The sequence below is a fragment of the Falco biarmicus genome, chromosome 3 (genome assembly GCF_023638135.1).
Source record: "Falco biarmicus isolate bFalBia1 chromosome 3, bFalBia1.pri, whole genome shotgun sequence".
Lineage (NCBI taxonomy): Eukaryota > Metazoa > Chordata > Aves > Falconiformes > Falconidae > Falco > Falco biarmicus.
The window spans coordinates 46220472-46239438 of NC_079290.1; the positions used below are offsets into that span (position 1 = coordinate 46220472).

General features: G+C 38.7%; 1 protein-coding gene across 5 annotated transcripts in view; it reads left to right on the forward strand.

The window, feature by feature from the left end:
• TOX (thymocyte selection associated high mobility group box) overlaps positions 1 to 18967 on the forward strand; it is a 224796-nt gene that overhangs the window by 83883 nt on the left and 121946 nt on the right. Inside the window, exon 1 of one of the 5 annotated variants that reach the window (XM_056331988.1) lies at positions 10071 to 10186. The exons of the other annotated variants lie outside the window; for them this stretch is intronic. Within the exon in view, the coding sequence (XP_056187963.1) occupies positions 10106 to 10186 (81 nt within the window). The 5' untranslated portion in view covers positions 10071 to 10105. Of the gene's footprint in view, positions 1 to 10070; positions 10187 to 18967 lie in introns of those variants that run through there. 5 annotated transcript variants of the gene reach the window in all.

Sequence of the window (18967 nt, forward strand, 5' to 3'; positions counted from 1 at the left end):
TCCACAAGGGAGAAATGGAGTGTGGTACTGTGATCTCAGTTTGAACTGAAGGTGGTTAAATTGTACAAGGAAAGATGTGGTGTTTTTAATTTTGGGAGTAGATGTGTTTGCTTTTCAGTCATTGTCATAATACACCCAGAAGCTAAGGGTTTTCCTGATGGCTGATTACTGTATGATGTCACATGTAATTGCATGAACAAATTTTCTCATTCTCTGCAGCAGTGTGGCTGTGGATTATTGGTGTCAAAAGTGCTGCCTAGCACTGCAGGAGATCAGAGAAACTGGTAGAGCATTTCTTCACATTTCCTCAAACCTCTCTATTGCAATTCAGTATAACATTAATATACTGACAGCCTTACAGAAACAGGAGTTACAGTAAGGATGCTGAAATAGCTATGCTACAGTGCATTTAATAGCAGTGGTAATTATTACCATGGAGCTCCTGTGTCGTGCTAAGTGTTTAACAGGTTCCTGCCCTGAGGAACTTGCAGCCTTCATGGTGCTCATGACAGACGGGCAAAAATGTGATGCAGCTTCACACAGAAAGTGTCAAATTCCAACAAGCAGAACATATAAATTGTTTCCTCTGCTATGCCAGGTCTTCCCCAGTCTGCCTAAGGTATCTATCATTAGCTGGGGCTTGATCCTGGACAAGCTGAGCTTGCACAGTAGCAAGTGCTGACCTAGCTGAAGAATTATCCTTCTGATTCTAGACCTGTGTTTCCCAACTTCAGTGCTGTAACACAGATACTCTTTCCTGATTTTTTATTAACATTTATAGACATCACTGTGAATTCTTCCACAAAAGCTTGTCCTTTTTAATCAAAAATGTCTGCAAAGAAGTTGAAGGCCTGGAAACCCAAATATGGTGCTTTAGGGATATTTGGAAGTTAAAGTTAATGTGCTTTGTATACTTGTTTGTATTTCTGCATTAATCTCAGAACTCTGAAGTCCAGTTATCATCATACACTTTCTGTTGTCACCAAACTTGGCTCATACTGGGAGATGTCTTTCAACTAAGAAAGTCGGTTGCCTTACCAGAGTTGTGAAACAGCACCTCCAGCAATCACTTCAGTGATTTTTCCAGTTAGGAATACATATTTTCTTTGCTAATGGTTGAAGTTTTCTAAAGGGAGAGGCTGTGGCTTGGTTTACACAACACCAGGCCTGCTGGCAACAGACAGGGCACACCTGTCTCAGAGGGGAAAAGATCATTGCACAGGAATTAGTAGGGCTTATTGAAAGAGCTCTTAACTATGGTTGAAGGAGGAATGGGACAAAATTGCTAGAGATAAGCCTGAGGGCAGCAAGCCAGTGTTTGAGGGATGATATGCTAGTGAGGTCCTTTGGTCTGCTGTCTCAGTGACGGTAGGAGATAGAGATCCAGGTGGCAGCAACGACACGAGAGTTACTGATGTGTTAAGAAACCACAGAAGGGCTTGAGACTGGCCGTGTAGGAATAGGACTGTTCCCCTAAAAAAGGTGGCAGAATCAATAGCCCAAATGAATTGCATCTACACCAATGCACACAGCATAGGCAACAAACAGGAGGAGCTGGAATCCATTCTGAAGCAGGAAAACTATGACACAGTTGCCATCATGGAAACATGGTGGGATGACTCGCACAACTGGAGTGCTGCAATGGATGGCTATAAACTCTTCAGAAGGGATAGGCAAGGAAGGAGAGGTGGTGGGGTAGCCCTGTATGTTAGGGAGTGTTTTGATTGTCTAGAGCTCGATGATGGTGATGATAGGGTTGAGTTTTTATAGCTAAGAATTGGGGAAGGCCAACAAAATAGATATCAAGGTGGGAGTGTGTTAGAGACCGCCCAACTAGGATCAAGAGGCAGGTAAAATATTCTATAAGCAGCTAGGAGAAGTCTCACAATCACTAGCCCTTGTTCTCATGGGGGACTTCAATTTAACAGCTGTCTGCTGGAAATACAGTACAGCAGAGAAGAAACAGTCTAGGAAGTTTCTGGAGTGTGTTTAAGATTGTCTTGGTTTCAGCTGGGATAGAGTTAATTTTCTTCCCAGTAGCATGGTACAGCGCTGTGTTTTGGATTTAGTAGGAGAACGATGTTGATAACACACTGATGTTTTGGTTGTTGCTAAGTAGTGCTTACCCTAAATCAAGGACTCTTCAGTTTCCCATGCTCTGCCAGTGGGCAGATGCACAAGGAGCTGGGAGGGAGCATAACCAGGACAGCTGGCCCAAACTAGCCAAAGGGATATTCCGTACCACAGAACGTCATGCTCAGTATCTAAACTGGGGGGAGTTGGCTGGGAGGATCTGATTGCTGCTTGGAGACTAGCTGGGCATTGGTCAGCAGGTGGTGAGTAATTGTATTGCACATCACTTGTTTTTTTCTTGAGTTTTATTGAGTTTTATTCCTCTCTCTCTTTTTGTTATCTCCCTTTTCATTACAATTATGCTTAGTAGTAGTATCAAATTTTACTTTATTTCAGCTATTAAACTGTTCCTATCTCAACCCACAGGTTTTATCTTTTTCTGATTCTTCTTCTCCCCATCCCACCTAGGGAATCAGGGGGAGTAAGTGAGCAGCTGTGTGTTACTAGGTTGCTGGTTGGGGTCAAACCATGACAAAGAACTTCCTGACAGTGCTGGTGCGGGAGCCAAGTAGGGCAGGCACCCCACTGGACCCGTTATTTGCAAACAGAGAAGGACTTGCAGGTGATGTGATGGTTGGAGGCCGTCTTGGGCATAACAATCACAAAATTACAGTTTAAAACTCTCAGAGAAGTAAGGAGGGGGGTCAGCAGAATGGCTTGGACTTCTGAAGGGCAGACTTTAGCCTAGTCAGGAGCCTGGCTGACAGAGTCCCATGGGAGGCAGTTCTGGAGGGCAGAGGAGTCCAGAGGAGTCCAGGAAGGCTGGGCATTCTTCAAGAAGGACACCTTACAGGCACAGGAGCAGGCTGTCCCCATGTGCCAAAAGACGAGCCAGCGGAGAAGAAGACCAGCCTGGCCGAACAGAGAGCTTTGGCTGGAACTCAGGAAAAAAGGAGAGGTTATGACCTTTGGAGGAAGGGACAGGCAGCTCAGAAGGAGTACAAGGATGTTGTGAGATTATGCTGGGAAAAAATCAGCAGGACCAAAGCCCAACTCGAAGTTACCTCACTACTGACATGAAAGACAATAAAAAATGTTTCTGTAAATACATTAGCAACAAAAGGATGGCTAAGGAGAATCTCCATCCATTATTGGATGCAGAGGGGAAACACAGTGACAAAGAATGAGGAAAAGGCTCAGGTACTTAATGCCTTCTTTGCCTCAGCCTTTAATAGTAAGATTGATTTCTTCTCTGGATACCCAGCCCCCTGAGCTGGAACACAGGGATGGGGAGCAGAATGAAGCCCCCATAATCCAAGAGGAAATGATCAGAAACCTGCTACACCACTTGGACACTGAAAGTCAGCACACTCTTCCTTCTTTACCAAGGAGATAGGAGACCTTCCAGTGAGTATTGCTAATAAAGCTGAGCATTTCATGATGTTTATTATTACTGTAAAAAACAGAAAAGTGTAATCTCACCAGATTAATGTATGCAATAATTCAGTATTTGTGGAATCTGATGTTTAGCAGAGCTGGGGATACAATTCAAATGTCAGTCACTCAGGCACAGGGTGTTCACAAAGCTGTTATTAATGTGATCACACTAAATTTGTTTGAGACTCACCACCCCCCTCAAATTCTTGTCTTCATTATTTGGCAGACAGTTATATAAAGTAGTAAAACATATATTTCACCTCCCTATATGGATTGATCTGCACACAAAATAAAAGTTCAGTTGGTTTTACTATGTTTTTCAAATTTCTACTATAGTGAGGAGAACTGTGGTTCTAGATTCAGAGAAGGCTTGTTTGCTGTTAAGGCTTGAGGGTGGTAATAAATCGTTTCCTCTTCTTTGAGCTGATTTTATAGATTAATATGTCATAGCTACATAAGAGAATACTATTTTTCTGCTAGACTTCTGCCTTACACAGTGCTGAGCTGTGCAATGAACACAAAAAAAATATTGAAGAATGTTTGTTCATGAAAGCTGAATCCTCTCTTGGGGTCTGCCACAGTGTGCCCCATCTGTATCCTAAGAGTACAGAATTCATAAAAGGGGATCATGGCTAGCCTTTCCAACACCATTTACTTCTCAGGGCTTGTCAATGACATTATTCTGGATAGTTTAAACAAATATTGTGATACCAGCTTTTAAGCCAGCTGTCTGTGAGTGTCTTTGTGAAGCATACTGAATAGCAACACCAACAAATATGTATTTTTTTCTCCTTGACATCTTTGGATGGTCTGCTTTGTGATGAGACTAAACTAGTAAATTCATTCCTAGCAGTCTCAAAGGCTATTTAGAAATGAGGCTCAAACCATTCCATGGGTCTCATTCAGAGCAGCTGTAGCAGCAAGCTTGTGTGTTAAACTGGGGAAGTGCATAGCTCATTCTAGCTAATTCTAACTAGAACAAATGCGTGGCACAGGTAAAAGTACAACGATATTGCTGTAAATGAGTTGATGATTGAATGAGTGTGTTGGATTTATCTAAATTGTAATTTAGTCCTCATGGTCCATTTTGGTTTGGGACCAGTTTCCATTTTCAGTAAAAAGTTTTTTCATGGAAGGAAAATAGTATCTTTTCAACACTGTACACAAGAACGACATTCTTGTCATTCCACAGACTAAATATTAAAAAACATATTTTGCACTCTCAGAAAAGTAGAGCTGCAAAACCAAAATGTATTTTACAGTACATAATAAGTTAATTTCAGTTTAAATTAAAAATGTATTAAAAGTGATGAAGAAATTAATTGCATACTTTTCAAATTGCTTAAATCCGATTTTTCTGTACAAAGAAAGAAACTGAAAATACTATAATAGTTGATGAAAATTTAGAAATCCACACAATTTCTCAAGAGTATGTTCATAAGAAGTTTTTGTTATGGAGGCAAATGCTTCCCTTGTTTTCATTGGCATAAATATATGAAAAGTTTAAAACTTTGTTATTTGAGATTGAATGTATAGTGTCAAATTCCAGAGTTATTTTGTATTATTGAGCCCAAACATATCAAATTCATGAAATCTTGGGGATGTGAAATGAGCTGATTTACAAGGTTCTGTAGCTTATTAAATTTATGCATACTATTCTGTTTTTCAGCATGTTTCATTTATACAGGAGAGACCCACTGTCACATTGTTATTTCTAAAACTGAACATGAAAGTCTGTATTTTCATGATTCAAACAGAAAAAGTATGAAATATTTGTAAATAATTAAATATTTTCATCCCTAGCAGTATTGTGTTTCTGAGCAATGAAACTGTCCTTTTTCATTGCCCTAAATGCAATTTTTCGCAGAGAATATTAAGTGGAAAGCAGATTTAGGTTTTTAGACATCAGAAAACCTACTCAAAAACTTGGTGTTAAAACATTCATATAATTACATCATGATGCATATTTCCTAGGCATAGTCTTGAGTGGTGAGATGGTATAAGGGAAGATCCATATTTCTGTGATAGCTTATAACACTGCAGAGCCACCAGAGTGGGTGGCAAAAGTGTGCCTTAACTTTACTGCTCTTTGTAGAGCAGTCAACTAAGCTGCTACAGGTACGCTAACAAAAATGGCAGCTTCGGGTGAACAGGTCTGTGGAAGGAAACAGATGGTGCCAAGGGCTGGCATGGGCTTGCTGCCTTTTGTTGGTGCATTTATTTTTTGGAGGTGTATGACTTTGTATCAGTTCAAATTTGACTGGTCCCAGGGAGGTAACACTCATTAACAGTTGCAGTACATCTGGCAGTTTTGTTTCATCCAAAAGTAACCTGTTTGTCTGCTTCACAATAACTTTATGCTGAGAAATTGCTATGAAAATACACTTCTCATCAGTTTAATACCAAAGTAAACAAATCCAGTGCCAACCTGTGGAGAAGAGCAATGAAAGCGAAGTAGGAGTTAAGGGGAATTGAATAACTAATGTACAACTTCTTTCTTTGTGCTCAAAAAGTTTGGGAGGAATTCCTGATGCTTTTGCTGGAATTGCAGCAGACTGCCTTACTTTGTAACTTGTATTGTAACATCAAGTCTTGACTCTGTGCTGTCATGTACAGCTACTATGTGGAGTAGGACTAATCAACTGTAGGACATGCAGTGTTGCAGTTGCAAGAAAGATTTGTAGGACATGCAGTGTTGCAGCTGCAAGAAAGATTTGTTGGACAGCAAGTGTTCATGTTGAAGAATAATTGTTCCAGACCGTCATTTATTTCAATTGTTGCAGTTTGTTCATGTTTAAGGATTTGGCTTTCTTAAGAGAAAAACAGAGTAAAAAAAAAATAAATAATTGATTCAGCAGTTTTATGATAAGCCTTTGGAACTCTCTAAGCATGAGTCATTGAGTTTCCAAATAAATGTTTTATTATTAGTGCTTCCTATAATATCTCTAGCATTTGGTGGATACCACTGGTAACTTACGCTGCACAGTCTCAAAAGAGTGTGGGGTGTTGGGAAAACCTAAGCTTACCTAGAGTTTAAAGTGGCAAGGAAGGACAGCAAGAAGAGCTTCTGTTATTATTGCCTCAGTCCCCACTGACAAGATCTCCTGCGCTTTTGAGCCTAGAGACAGGATTCAAGGAAGAGAGGGTTTACCAGCAGTGGAAGAAGATCAAGTCCATGATCTCTTAAGAAATGTTGACTCACACAAATCCATAGGATTGGATAGAGAACATCCAGGATGCAAAGAGAGCTGGCGGATATGATTTTGAGGTCATTCTGCATTGTCGTTGAAGGGTTGTGGAGATTGTAAGAGATTCCCAATGATTGGAGGCAGGCAATGTTGTAAACATCTTCAAAAAGGGTGAGAAAGACTACCCAAGGAACTACAGGCTGGATAATAAAATAATTTTGGTTCCTGAGAGAATCATGGTATGTGTCCTCTCAGAAACTGTTTCTGCACACATGAAAGAGAAGGTGCCTGGGAATAGCAGCATGGATCTCCCAAGGGTCAATCACTCCTAATGGTCTGTTTGCCATCTGTGGTGAAATGACTGAATCTGTGGATGAGAGGAGAGCAGTGAATCTTTGACCTTGACTTCAGGAAGGCTTTGACACAAACTCCCTCATCATCCTTGTATTCAAGTTGAGGCATTACAACCTACGTGTAGGAAACTGGCTGCCTTGTCAGGCTCCGAGTGTAACAGTTAATGGTTCATACACTGCCTTGAGGCTTATTACAAGCAGAGTTCTTCAGGGGTCTGTCCTGGGACCTAACGTGTTTATTATCTTCATCAAAGACCTGGAGAAGATGACAGTGTACACTCTTGTCAAGCTTGGAGATGACCAGAAAGGTCAGTTGATATGCTTGTGGGCAGTGTCACCACCCAGACGCACCTAGATGGGTTGGAGGAGTTGTCCAACAAGAACCTCATGAATTCACAAATGCAAAATGCAAAGTCCTGCACCTGGGCCGGACCAACCCCTGCACTGATGCAGGCTGAGGACTCTCTGACTAAGGTCTGATTGACTGGGATGCTACTGAAAATGGTCTGGGTATCCTGATGGTCAGTGGGCTGAACATAAGCCCAGCAATGAGCTCTGAAGTGGGCAAGACTAACGGCTTCCTGGGATGTATCAGCAGGCCTGTAGCCAGTAGATCAAAGGATGTTATTATTCCCTTTTCCTTTATACTCATTGTAGCACAGAATAATTTGGAATAACTTGTCCAGTTTTGGTCTCCTCAGTACAGAAATAGTTTGTAAACTGGAATAATTTCAATGGAAGGCCACCAAATTTGTCAGGGAAAGATCTAGGAATGAAGATTCAGCCTAAATAAGAGGTGGCTTTGGGGTACCTAACAGCAGCCCCCCAGAATCCACAAGGGAATTTCTGAGAAGGCAGGGCCATGTTTTTAGTGAGGTGCACAATGGGTAGACAAAGATTGTTTATAAATTGAACCATGGGATGTTCTTACTGAACAGACAGAAAAGAAAATTCTCTGTGGGAATAATTAAGCCCATGCAACAAGTTACCTGGAGATACTGTGGAATCTCTGTCCCTGTAGGTTTTCAAGACTGACCTGATCAAAGTTCTGAGCAACTTGATCTGAGTACAGTGTTGAACCTACGCTGGACAGGAGGTTGGACAGGTACCCTGCTGGGGTCCTTTCCAACCTTAATGTGTCTGTGATACTACCCCAGACAAATCTCTACAGGTTCTGGGAGACTGCCACCCACATTTTGTATTGCCAGCACTTCATGAATCTTATGTTACCTTCAATAGTTGGAATAATTAAATATCGTCGTGAGAATTTCCAAGAGCCAGTGTGGACATTTCTGAGACTAGTGACAAGAAAATACAGTGGATTTAGGTGCCTCACAATATCTTGCTTCAATCAAGTAGTTGAGTCAGTAGATTTTCTAGCTGAAGAGCTGAGTGACAGCTAGTAATCCAGAGCTTCTTGTAACATTTTTTTAAGTGATCATTACTAAAGGAAGCTATTGCAGTCTTATTCAGTATATGACATGAGTAAATTGCTGAATAAATAATTGTTCTGGACATTCTTCAAATAAAGCTTATGTCTGGATCAATAAGTTATTCAATAACTTAACTCCATATAATTTAGGTTTTTAACTATGTTTTTTTATGAAGTGTTTCATTTTAGTGTTCATTCTTCAGATTATTTTCTGTTCTTTCTAACTGTTAGAGCTGATTAGTAAGGGTGCTTTCGCTAAAGGATTATATTAAATGGCCATGTTACAGTTATGCAGTTTACCTCAAAAACGTTATGCAAAAGAGAATCTGACCCCTGACCCTCCATATCGGTCTTGGAGGTGGAGCATGGCGTGTTCAGGCAGCAAGCAAGGTCTGTACTACTAAATAGTCCTTTGTATGCCTACCGTGGTTGCGGCTGTTGTGTGTGCATTGTAAAAGGAGGTGGTGGGATAGCAAGCAAAGCTCCTCTTACTCCAGCTGGAGTGGAACAGGAGCTGCAGTGATGTTAAGTTGAACACTGTAGGTCTATTTGCAGTGCTGCAAAATAGTATTTAATATTACCCATTGTTCTGGCAGACATAAAAAATACTTAGAAATGGCATAAACTTTCAGTTCTACACTGTCTTGCTCTTTTTAGTTTTCATTCTATTTTGAACATTGTTATTTCTCTTTTGAAAACATTGTATGGAATGATTGTCATTGGTAGTGATGCAGGAAGACAAAAGACAGTTTTCCTTTCATTGACTCTGTCGACCATACAGGCTCAAAATAGCAGAGATGTTGTTTTGATTGGTAAATTGAGTAAGTTCGACACAGGAATGAGAACATAAAAGTGTGTACAACTTGATTTTTTTAGTGGTTATGTACATATATACACTCTAGAGAGCATATATGTTTTAGCTTTTTGTGGACTGCCTTAAAAACTAAGCGTTTTTTGATTTATGGCCAGTTACCTGCTAAACAACATCTGTAGGATTTTGACAGAGTTAATTGTACAAATCTATGACTGAAGTGGATGGTGGTAAAATGCATGATCCTGCCTGAACTTGACAATGTTGAAATCTCTAATTTGAAGCCAAATGTTATATGCAGAACTTATTGGAAGAGTAAATTAATCTTGATTTATTACTTCTTGTGAGTTAGGAGTTCCATCACAAATATTTTCCCTCTGTATACTTGTCAGAATAATTTCCTAGTGAATTTAACTTATTTTCCCTGTTCTTCGCTGCTTAACTATAAATTCTCACTCGGTCATTTGAGTTTAGTTTCGTATGCCATCCTTTCCATCTGAACAAGTTGTTTGTACACAGTCCGCTTTCTATGAGTTTTAGTTTAATTTTCTTCCTGTGCAAATCTGGTTAATCTTCTTTCCACTTGAGGTCTTATCTGAAGTCCATAGAAGTAAATGTGGGAGTCTTTCCAATCATTTAGCATATGCACAAGATGCAGAGATATTTTCTTCTCACTGCTGTAGCATTGAACAGATTCATGATCTGAGAGTACTCTGGTAGCATTTGGCAGCAGATTTGAACACTTCTTGCTAAAAAAAAAATTTTTTTTGTAGATTGGGTGATCCAGATCTAAGGGGCCTTGTCTGCAGTCATGCCAACAAAGTTATACTTCACAAAGTTGGAGATTACTTTTCTTCCATTTCAGCTAATATTACATCTTCAAACACAAGAGGTAAAGGAGCACTTCTAGCTATGATCTGTAGAATAAATTATTGGTAAGTGAAGTCAAGCAGAAAGGCTCAGAGGCCATTTTGGAATGGGCTGTCAAAGGGCATGATGCCTGCTGCTTTGCAGGAGCCATTATTATTCCTTTGCTCAGGAGACAATCCTTGACATTGTCAAGTCTCTCCAGTCTTTGCTATTACTTTAATGTGCTTTTTTTTTTTTTTTTTTTTTGAGGTTATACTCTAGCTGGCTGTGTTTAAGTCAGAGAACACTGGCCTTACAAACCCCAAGTGAAACTGGCCTAAATCTGTGTTGTGTGCAGACATATGTGAGGTAATGTAGGCCTCTTCTCTTTTGTTTCCGAATGGTCAGCTGCTTTTACTGTCTGTGGCTGTGACAGGTACTTGCTCAAGTGACTCCGTTGCTTGTTTGCCTGCTCTGTACCATAGAGAAAAGAAACCCACAAGGGAAACGGCCCGAGTTTCACCTTTTGAGTGACTTGTTCTGTATGTGGGTGATACTGCTTTTCTTTTTATGTCTGTTGTAGTTTTACCGCTCTGTCTTTTAGATTATGTGTTCCTGCCTCTCATTGAATGTTGTTTTCATCTCCGCTTAAAAGTGAGTTTGTCCAGATTTAATTAACAAACCTGAATTCTCAAATGTTAGCTGTAATGCACTCACCTGGAATACTTTACAGATGTTCCTAAACATTAGCAGAGTAGATAAATACACCCATGTTAGACACTGCTAACACCAAAGTAAAAGTAGTAATCGGGTAGTTTTGCACTTATTTGGCTTCTTTTTCTGACAGCTTGCCACCAGAGATCAAAGAGCTTTCAAAAGACATTTAAAAATAAGTCTTCCACAAAACACTCAAATAGGGATTGATGTTGTATCTTTGTTATTTTGCTGACATTGGCATAATGAAATATTTCACCTAAGTCCACACAGGGAAATCAAAACCAGGACCAAGAATGGAGTTTCCAGATTTTTCACTGGCTGTCCAGTGGCAGTATTTATCGCTTTAGGAAAAGGAGCTGAGGTCCTTTTTAAAGCAACCAGAACCATGTGTATGGTAGTGCAACTCAACAGATCACCACTGCTTCTGCTGAAATATTTAAAATTCTGATAAAATATTTATGAAATATATTTCACAGCCTGTTATTTATTCTTAAATTTAAAGTGCACTTACATTTATTGCAGAATATCTAAACTGTATTAGAGGTGAACCATGACAGGGGTCCAAACCAAAACTGACCATATCAAACTATGGCTTTCATTTAGTCTGTCAGTGAACAACAACAAAAAAGAATATTTTCTCATTATTTTATTCTAAAAAAGGCTTTTTATAGTTCTTGTTTAATATCAAAACTTTGACTCTTTTGATGTATTTGTCAAATTCACACACCTAATAGATCAGAAAATCCTCACTCACTTCTGATGTATTGTGAGCAATAGGAGTTCTTAATAAGTATGTACTAAGTACATATTGTATATGGGTTGTGAAAATGCAGATTGTAGTGTCCATTTTATATTTTGTTATCTGTTGTAGATATGACATATACTCTCTCATACTTGGATACTTTTTGGCTGGTTTTCTTCAAAAAGAGTTTTAAAGGAAATTCAAAGCTAATGATCTGTTGTTGTGGGGAACTCTACTACCACATTAGAAATCTGCTCTTACAAAATCAAACATATGGTAACATTGCACCATATGTTGATTTTTATATTTAGTAAATGCATAAATATGATATAACCTTTATAAATTTCATTCTGTTTTATTTTGACTGATAGGGCTTCATCTTCAAATGGAACTAAATGCACTTCTTCCAAAGTGTGTCATATTGTTGTATTCCCTAAAAAATCAATGGAAGTTATTAGTACAATGTGGAAAATATTTCCTGTAATTTGTGTGTGTGTACACACACCTACTAAACTTATGCAGCGATGCATAGGAGAAATGCAGGAGATACTACAGCTGCTGAAATGTGTACCTCAAGTGTGTATATTTTTCTAACTGTAGAATCTTAATGACTTTATGGCAGAGATTTACATGAGAAGTACAGTATGTGAAAGCTCAATTTGAATGCCTGTACTTTTTTCTGTACTTTTTGAACTTCTGAACCCATTAAATCATATTAACATTTGCCTTACTGTTACCCTTATTATTAACCTTGCCCCTACCCACGAACTTTGTCTGTTTTTTGGTTTCTTTTCTCCTCCCTCTGTAGAACTTATGGAAACACTTTGGCCATGTTGTAGTAGTCCATTTTCAGTGTTATGTTAAGACTTGAAGAGCCAAATGTAACTCAGTATATTTCAGTTTTAACTCCTTCTCTGCATGCATTCTTGTGGAAATCAGTTTTCCAAGGAAATGCAGAATTACATGCCTTCCATTGAAGAATGAAGCATCAAGACCAGCCAAGGACAAATTTATTAAAAACAATGGGTTAAAGATGTCAAGCAAAATAATACTCACTGCCCACCATAAAACCACACAATGATTCCTTACTCCTTTACGTTATTTAGCTTGTGTAATAGCTCACACAAGGATAAATGCTGTAGCTGATACCACTATTCCTATTGTGCACATTCCAAACATAAGTGCTCCCTGTAGCTTTCTTCAGAAAGTGTGAACCAGATTAGAAGAGGAAGAATTTCATCTCCTCTCTAACAAGCCCTTATCCCATCCTTCAAAATATTTTCCTTAAAATGATAAGACATATTTTATCTTTTTTAGTAACTATCTGTGCAACAATTTCTAAGCTGTTGCCTGCTTTGAACTTTCTTCTACCTAAAGTGTCCTCACTGCTTGACTTCTGTTTTATCTGAATACTGGAGCAAGTATGGAACATAAGTATATATTGCTGGAGAACACAAAGAATCTGATGGGGAGTGGAATGATGAAAAAGGCACATGCAGCCTTCATGGCAGCCATAAGCTGGCACAAACAGGTAGAAGTATGAATGACGCACTAACTTTAGGTAAGCCAGTAGGGCTGTGAATGTACATCTGTTTTACACATGCAATTTGGGCAAGCAGTGGTTTGTGATTGCCAAAGGTGATCCTGAAAACATAAACTGTGGGGATGGGTTTCATATTTTTTTCCTAGTAGAGATGGAAAATGGATGAGCTCAGTGAGTTACTATGATTTTTCGAACATACATGTTAAATTCACGAAACTCTGTCAGTCATTAGATACACAATGCTCTGCTTGTCGATAGGCATGCAGTGATAATAGGCAGGAACTAGTAAATCAGCTGTAATTGTCATTTACTTGTAAAGGTCTGAGAGTGAAAATTTTTTTTCTTGGACTTGGGTAACAGAATTCTGATGTAACCTGTATTTGTCAAATTCTGCTTTACCTTCATTCTACTTCTTCAAACAACTGTTTCTACATATCTTCAGCGAGACACATCCACTACCTTAAGCAGCAGAGATGGATAGCCTGAGGTTGTCCTGAGAGCTCCCGTTTTATCATTGTACAGGCACAGCATGGCATGCCAGGTGCAACCAGTGTAAGGAGGATTCCAGCATCTCCATCATACAGTAAGCTCCTGTCAGAGAAAAGATCTTATGCAGTGATACACTGGTTAAATTTGACAAAAAACATAGATTGTGTAAATCATGCTGTTTTCATTGATTATAGTCTGAGAGTACATTAACCCTCCTTAAGGCTCCAGAAATCGCTTTCATAAATGTGAGTAGTAGAAGAAAATGTTTAGTGAAGCTTTTCATGTATTAATTCTTTGTTAGAGGATAAAGTATTTTCACACATACAGATATTAAAGCGATAGTTATACTTGGAGTTTTTTTATATTTTTGCCTCCACTGAGCATTTGTTTACTATAACCCCTTGAAGGTTAATTTTCACTTATGTTTTATGGGGGCATATTGACAAGCTTTGAAACACATCTTGTATTATGCCAACTGTATTAATTAAAGCAGTACTCTGGCTGGGGTGAATTCTCAGTGTAGAAAAGAAAGATCCAAGTTTAGAATTAGAAAGCGCTTCCCACAGTTACTCGAGGCTTCTCATAGCAAGGGCTCTAAGGAAAATTGTTTACAATTTAGGGAGTTTTGAAACTGGTTTTGTTCACTTTTAATCTGTGTTTTCTGATTAGGTAGTTGGACTTGTGTGTTTTAACGTTATTTTGAGATTTTTTTTCTCCCTGAACAATGGGACTCCCTTTCTGCTTGAGGAAATATGTGATTTACTCTGTTTTTGAGCTTCAGGGCCAGTGCCTAATTTTCTTTTTATTGCATTCTTAGTTCCTTAGTAAGCAATTTCCTTTGGATTCACTGAACAGAAATTCTTTGGATATCATAATTATAAACTATACATTATGACTTCCTACAGTTAATTTTAAAGAGAGAGATTATAGCATGTAGTTTTTGACTGCTTTTATTTTATTGTCTGTGAGTCTATTAATGCTTGTATATGTAGAGACTTCAGCTGGTAGACTATCAACTAAAAAAGAGCCAGACATTATATTTACTGGAATTCAAAAGCACAACATCAAGTTGCCAAAATAAAATTGCTAGCACACCTTAATCACATTTTTATCACCTCATTCTTCACTCTAAGAAACATATTTCCAACCAAGTTTTATATTAAAGAGATCAAGGCATCTCATGGCTCTGCAAAACCTCATAAATTGGGTGCAAAGTATCCTATAGCAATTCAGAAGTCTATTTTGCTTCTTAAACATTGTGCTAAATTGTTTCTTCTTTCACTAACAGTCTGCAGTAATAAATAATAGGTTGGATTTGTGGGCAGGGATGCAATAATTTCATGTTGCAGTGTCATCAGCCTGTCCATTCATTGACTGCAACTTGGAAATTCTTCCCTGGGAAGACCCTTCATGACTGCTTTTGCCAGTTTGATTCTGCAGGTAGTGCTGTATAAAATGGCTGCATCCATACCCTGCAATCTAACATGCTCTTTACTATTTCCTACTATTGGGAAAAACGTCACATGCACAAAGCTGTTTCCCTCAGCCAAGGGAATCCTTCAATACAGCAGGCAAAACCATCCCTGGTCTTCTTCATAATCCTTACAATTGATCTTCAGGAGAAGGAGAGAATAAGGATTCTGCTGCAGCTTCACGATGTTTCAGTGGTGCTATTTCAGCTCCTCAGGGAGCAGTGAGGACATTGGTCCTGAAGAAAGGTAGTGGACACTTTACACTGTCCCATTCACTTCACAGTGTGCAATAGTTAGGATTCATCTCACATCTTTTACAGATCTTAAGTTTGATACATTTGTCCTAGAGTCCCTTTATAGACAGCAGGAAAAAGTATGCACATTGTATAGACAGTTCAGCCGGTCTGACATGGAAACCTGCTTCCATAGTTGGAAGTTGGGCTTTGATACCGGTCTTTCCTCTGCTTCAATTTTTTGTTTCACTCCCCAGGCAAGATGCAGTCTTTCCCATCCAGGTCTGCTTCATCCTTTTATCCAGATTGCATCCAAGTCTTTCTACAGGTGCTGTGCTTGCGTTAGCTGTCATCTGTCTACTTTGGGGAGGCCTGGTATGAACACAGCAGGGGGTTTAGGAAGCCATGAGGGTGACTTTCTGGGTCTGAGAAGTAGTTTCCACTGTAAAAGACAAGGGAACCTTATTCTTCAGGCTCTGCCTGTCTTTGGACAAAATATAAAAGTGCATTTTCAAAGGTTCCCAGATGCAAAGTAGGACGACTGTTCACTAAAATGAGACTAGAGTAAAATGACAGTGAATAGTTTTAAAATTGCCCACCTTGTTTAACTGAGCTACAATGACCATGCAGTGAAGTCATGGCAGACATCTTCAGTTCATCCACATTACTTGTCCATCTGGCAAGGATATTTATAAATTCCTGAATTTTATGCTGCACTGTAAGGTGTTTCTGAGCAATGTCACTTTTCACTACAGAAGTGGCTCTGTTTCACTGGTAATTTACATTTCCATTAGCAAAACACGTAAGGCCTGAAGTCTTCTTTTGCATATACCCCTCAAAATGACTACTGGAGTCAAGGGGTGCTGAACACAATTTAAGGACAGAATTTAATCAATATTTACAAAGCACTTTGGAGTACTTGGGCATGAAAGGTATCACATTAAATAAATATTATTTTCATTCTGAGTTAAATCCTGAAATCTGTACTTCAAATATTCATGATTTCTGAACTGAGGTAGATATGTGTATATGAAAAGATTTTATTTGGACTAAGTTTGCTTGCTTACTTGTTGATCCTGAATGAAATCAAGATGTTTCTTATTTTGCTTGACTGAAGGAAAAACAGCAACATCCCTTTCTGTAGAGGAATGAAGTTGGGTTAATTAGCATTGATATTATACAACTGTGGGTTGGCTTCAGGGGTGGTGGGCTGGCTGATATAAGTAAGGTGCAGCTGTGGCTGGTTCTGTTAAGAGGTTGGGCAGCCAAGGAAGAGAGAGCAGCTGAGAAAGAGAGAGAGGAAGAAGCAGAGAGAAGAGAGAGAATGTGTGCCCTGGATGAGGAGAGACCAGGAGAAGGCAGTAGAGGGACTGGTGTGAAGAGTGTGTTGGTATGAGATGGTGAAAGACCTTGCTGCAGCTTGATAGTTTGAAGAGTGCTGTGACACCTTTCTACCTCTGATCTTGTTTTCTGTCTGAAAAGTGCAGGCCAGCACAGAAAAGAAAATCAAATTGTTTGTTGATAGTAAAGAAGGACCAAGCCTCTCATATTTTGACATTTACTAACATAGATTTGCTTTTTAAGACATGTTGGGGTGTAAGCCAAATGTAAGCCTGACTGCTTTCATCTATGCTTTCCTAGAAACTGGTGCATCTCAGTAGTCAGACTGTATTATAGTAATGCCCAGTGGTGACACTACACCCTGGGGATGAGTGTTTATTCATGTAAAGCTTGCATACTAAGTAGTGGAAACTGATACTGTAGTAGCTGTCTACTGGAAAAGTGGGATATGTTCTTCCTCAGACCACTGATTAAAGAGCAAAGGCATAAATTTGTGTTCAGCTATCAGGAGAAAAAAAGCCAAGTGATTCCTAGTAGTGAAGTGTTGTTGAACCACCTCTGCCTAGACATCATAGCTTTCAGCTCAGGCTGGAGAGTTAGGGAGAATTACCAAGTTCACAAACACACTAAAGAGCACAGAACCTTCCTCTCTCTTTTTCAGGTCTTCTTTTCCTATCTTTACATACCTCTTCTTTTTACACTGTCTGCTATAAGTATCCTGTTTATCGGTTAATAAGTTGTCTGACAAGATAACCACTTTGTACCTAATTGTTCAGTTTATTTATGTATTATTGATGAGCCTAGACTTGAACTCTGCTTTCCTTAGAGGCTGCTTGATAAATCTGTTGGCTAACCCTATCTAAGACACTGAATTACCTGCTGTGGCATAATACATGATATTGCTTTTGCTTTATATTCTTAAAAGGAGCTGGTTATACATTTCCAATGAGCTGTGTTTAACAGTCAGAAATAATATCAGATATGTAATTCACATTGCTCTCTGTGGTAACGTAAGACCTTCAGTGATGTACTGTAATGCATAAAATATTTCCACAGCTTTTAAGTCAATGTTCTGACTATTTTAGCTTGTAAGGGCTCACGTAGCTAAAAGAACCTCTGAACTGCAAAATCTTGATTATGAGTAAAACTTAGACATGTCAAAACTCTTATGTTGTGTATTAATTATATGATCTGAAAATATTGGAAAATTAATCACCTTATATTTTCCAAGGTAGTAGTTACTATTTCAAATAAGTGAATAAAACACCAATTTAATTTTCTATCAAAACATTAATCTAGTGATGACACATTTTTATGCTATGTTATTATTTCTGAACTTCTGTGACATGTAGGCACTGACATAAGGGAAAGTTGGGAGTATTACAGGAACTGTAGAGCGCAGGAAGAAGCAGCAATACTGTATGACTACTGTTTCTGAATTCAGCTATTAAGACCCTGGAGCCTCTGCAAAACCCTGGAGCCTCTTAATACTCTTCTTAGAAGAATATCACAGAACAGATTGTTGTGCATACTAGGAGAGACTAAGTGCTGAATGCAAGAATTCATTTAATGGTTTCCCTAAAAATGAGAAAATAAGCAAACTGCATCTCAAGTAAACCTTAATTTCCTGGGCCTGATCAATGGATGTTCTACTCAATTTTAGTCTTGAAATTATTTGAATTATACCAGCATAGACTCAGGCTAGTACCCTGGTACAGGCCCTGTCTGTGTAAAGGTGTTTGATTCTGAACTGCATTCAAATCAAAGGCATTGTACTCCATCGGTAGATATCTGGTTATTTCAATTGGTGCTTTGGAGTTTTTTTGGAGGGAAGGAGCCAAATATGGTTTTGGTAACTTTTATGCAGCTTTTGTGTATCTGCAAATCGCAGCATGATTTGGCCATTTGATTTTCTCTATTCCTTCTTTATTTATTTTTTTAATTAATAAACACAGAATTAAATTATTCTAGATTGGGAAAGTTTAGTTTAGAAGTGGGTTTGACCATGTGAGTAAAGTTTATTCTGCATATATGTAGTAGAGACATAATCTCAGGTATGACCATTGAAGCTGTACTTTTCAGTGTGTTCTTCCCTAGCTTTAAAACTTTTAATATGCATTTCAGCCTTCCAAACACAAAGAACATCTTAAAACAAAAATTATTCAAGCCATTTGTTTCAAGTTCAATGTGCGCTCATTTAATGGTCTTTAGGCATAGAAGATTACAATAATTTTCATCACATATTTTATCAAATCCAGAGGATGGTGTATTAATAATTCAGTAGCTT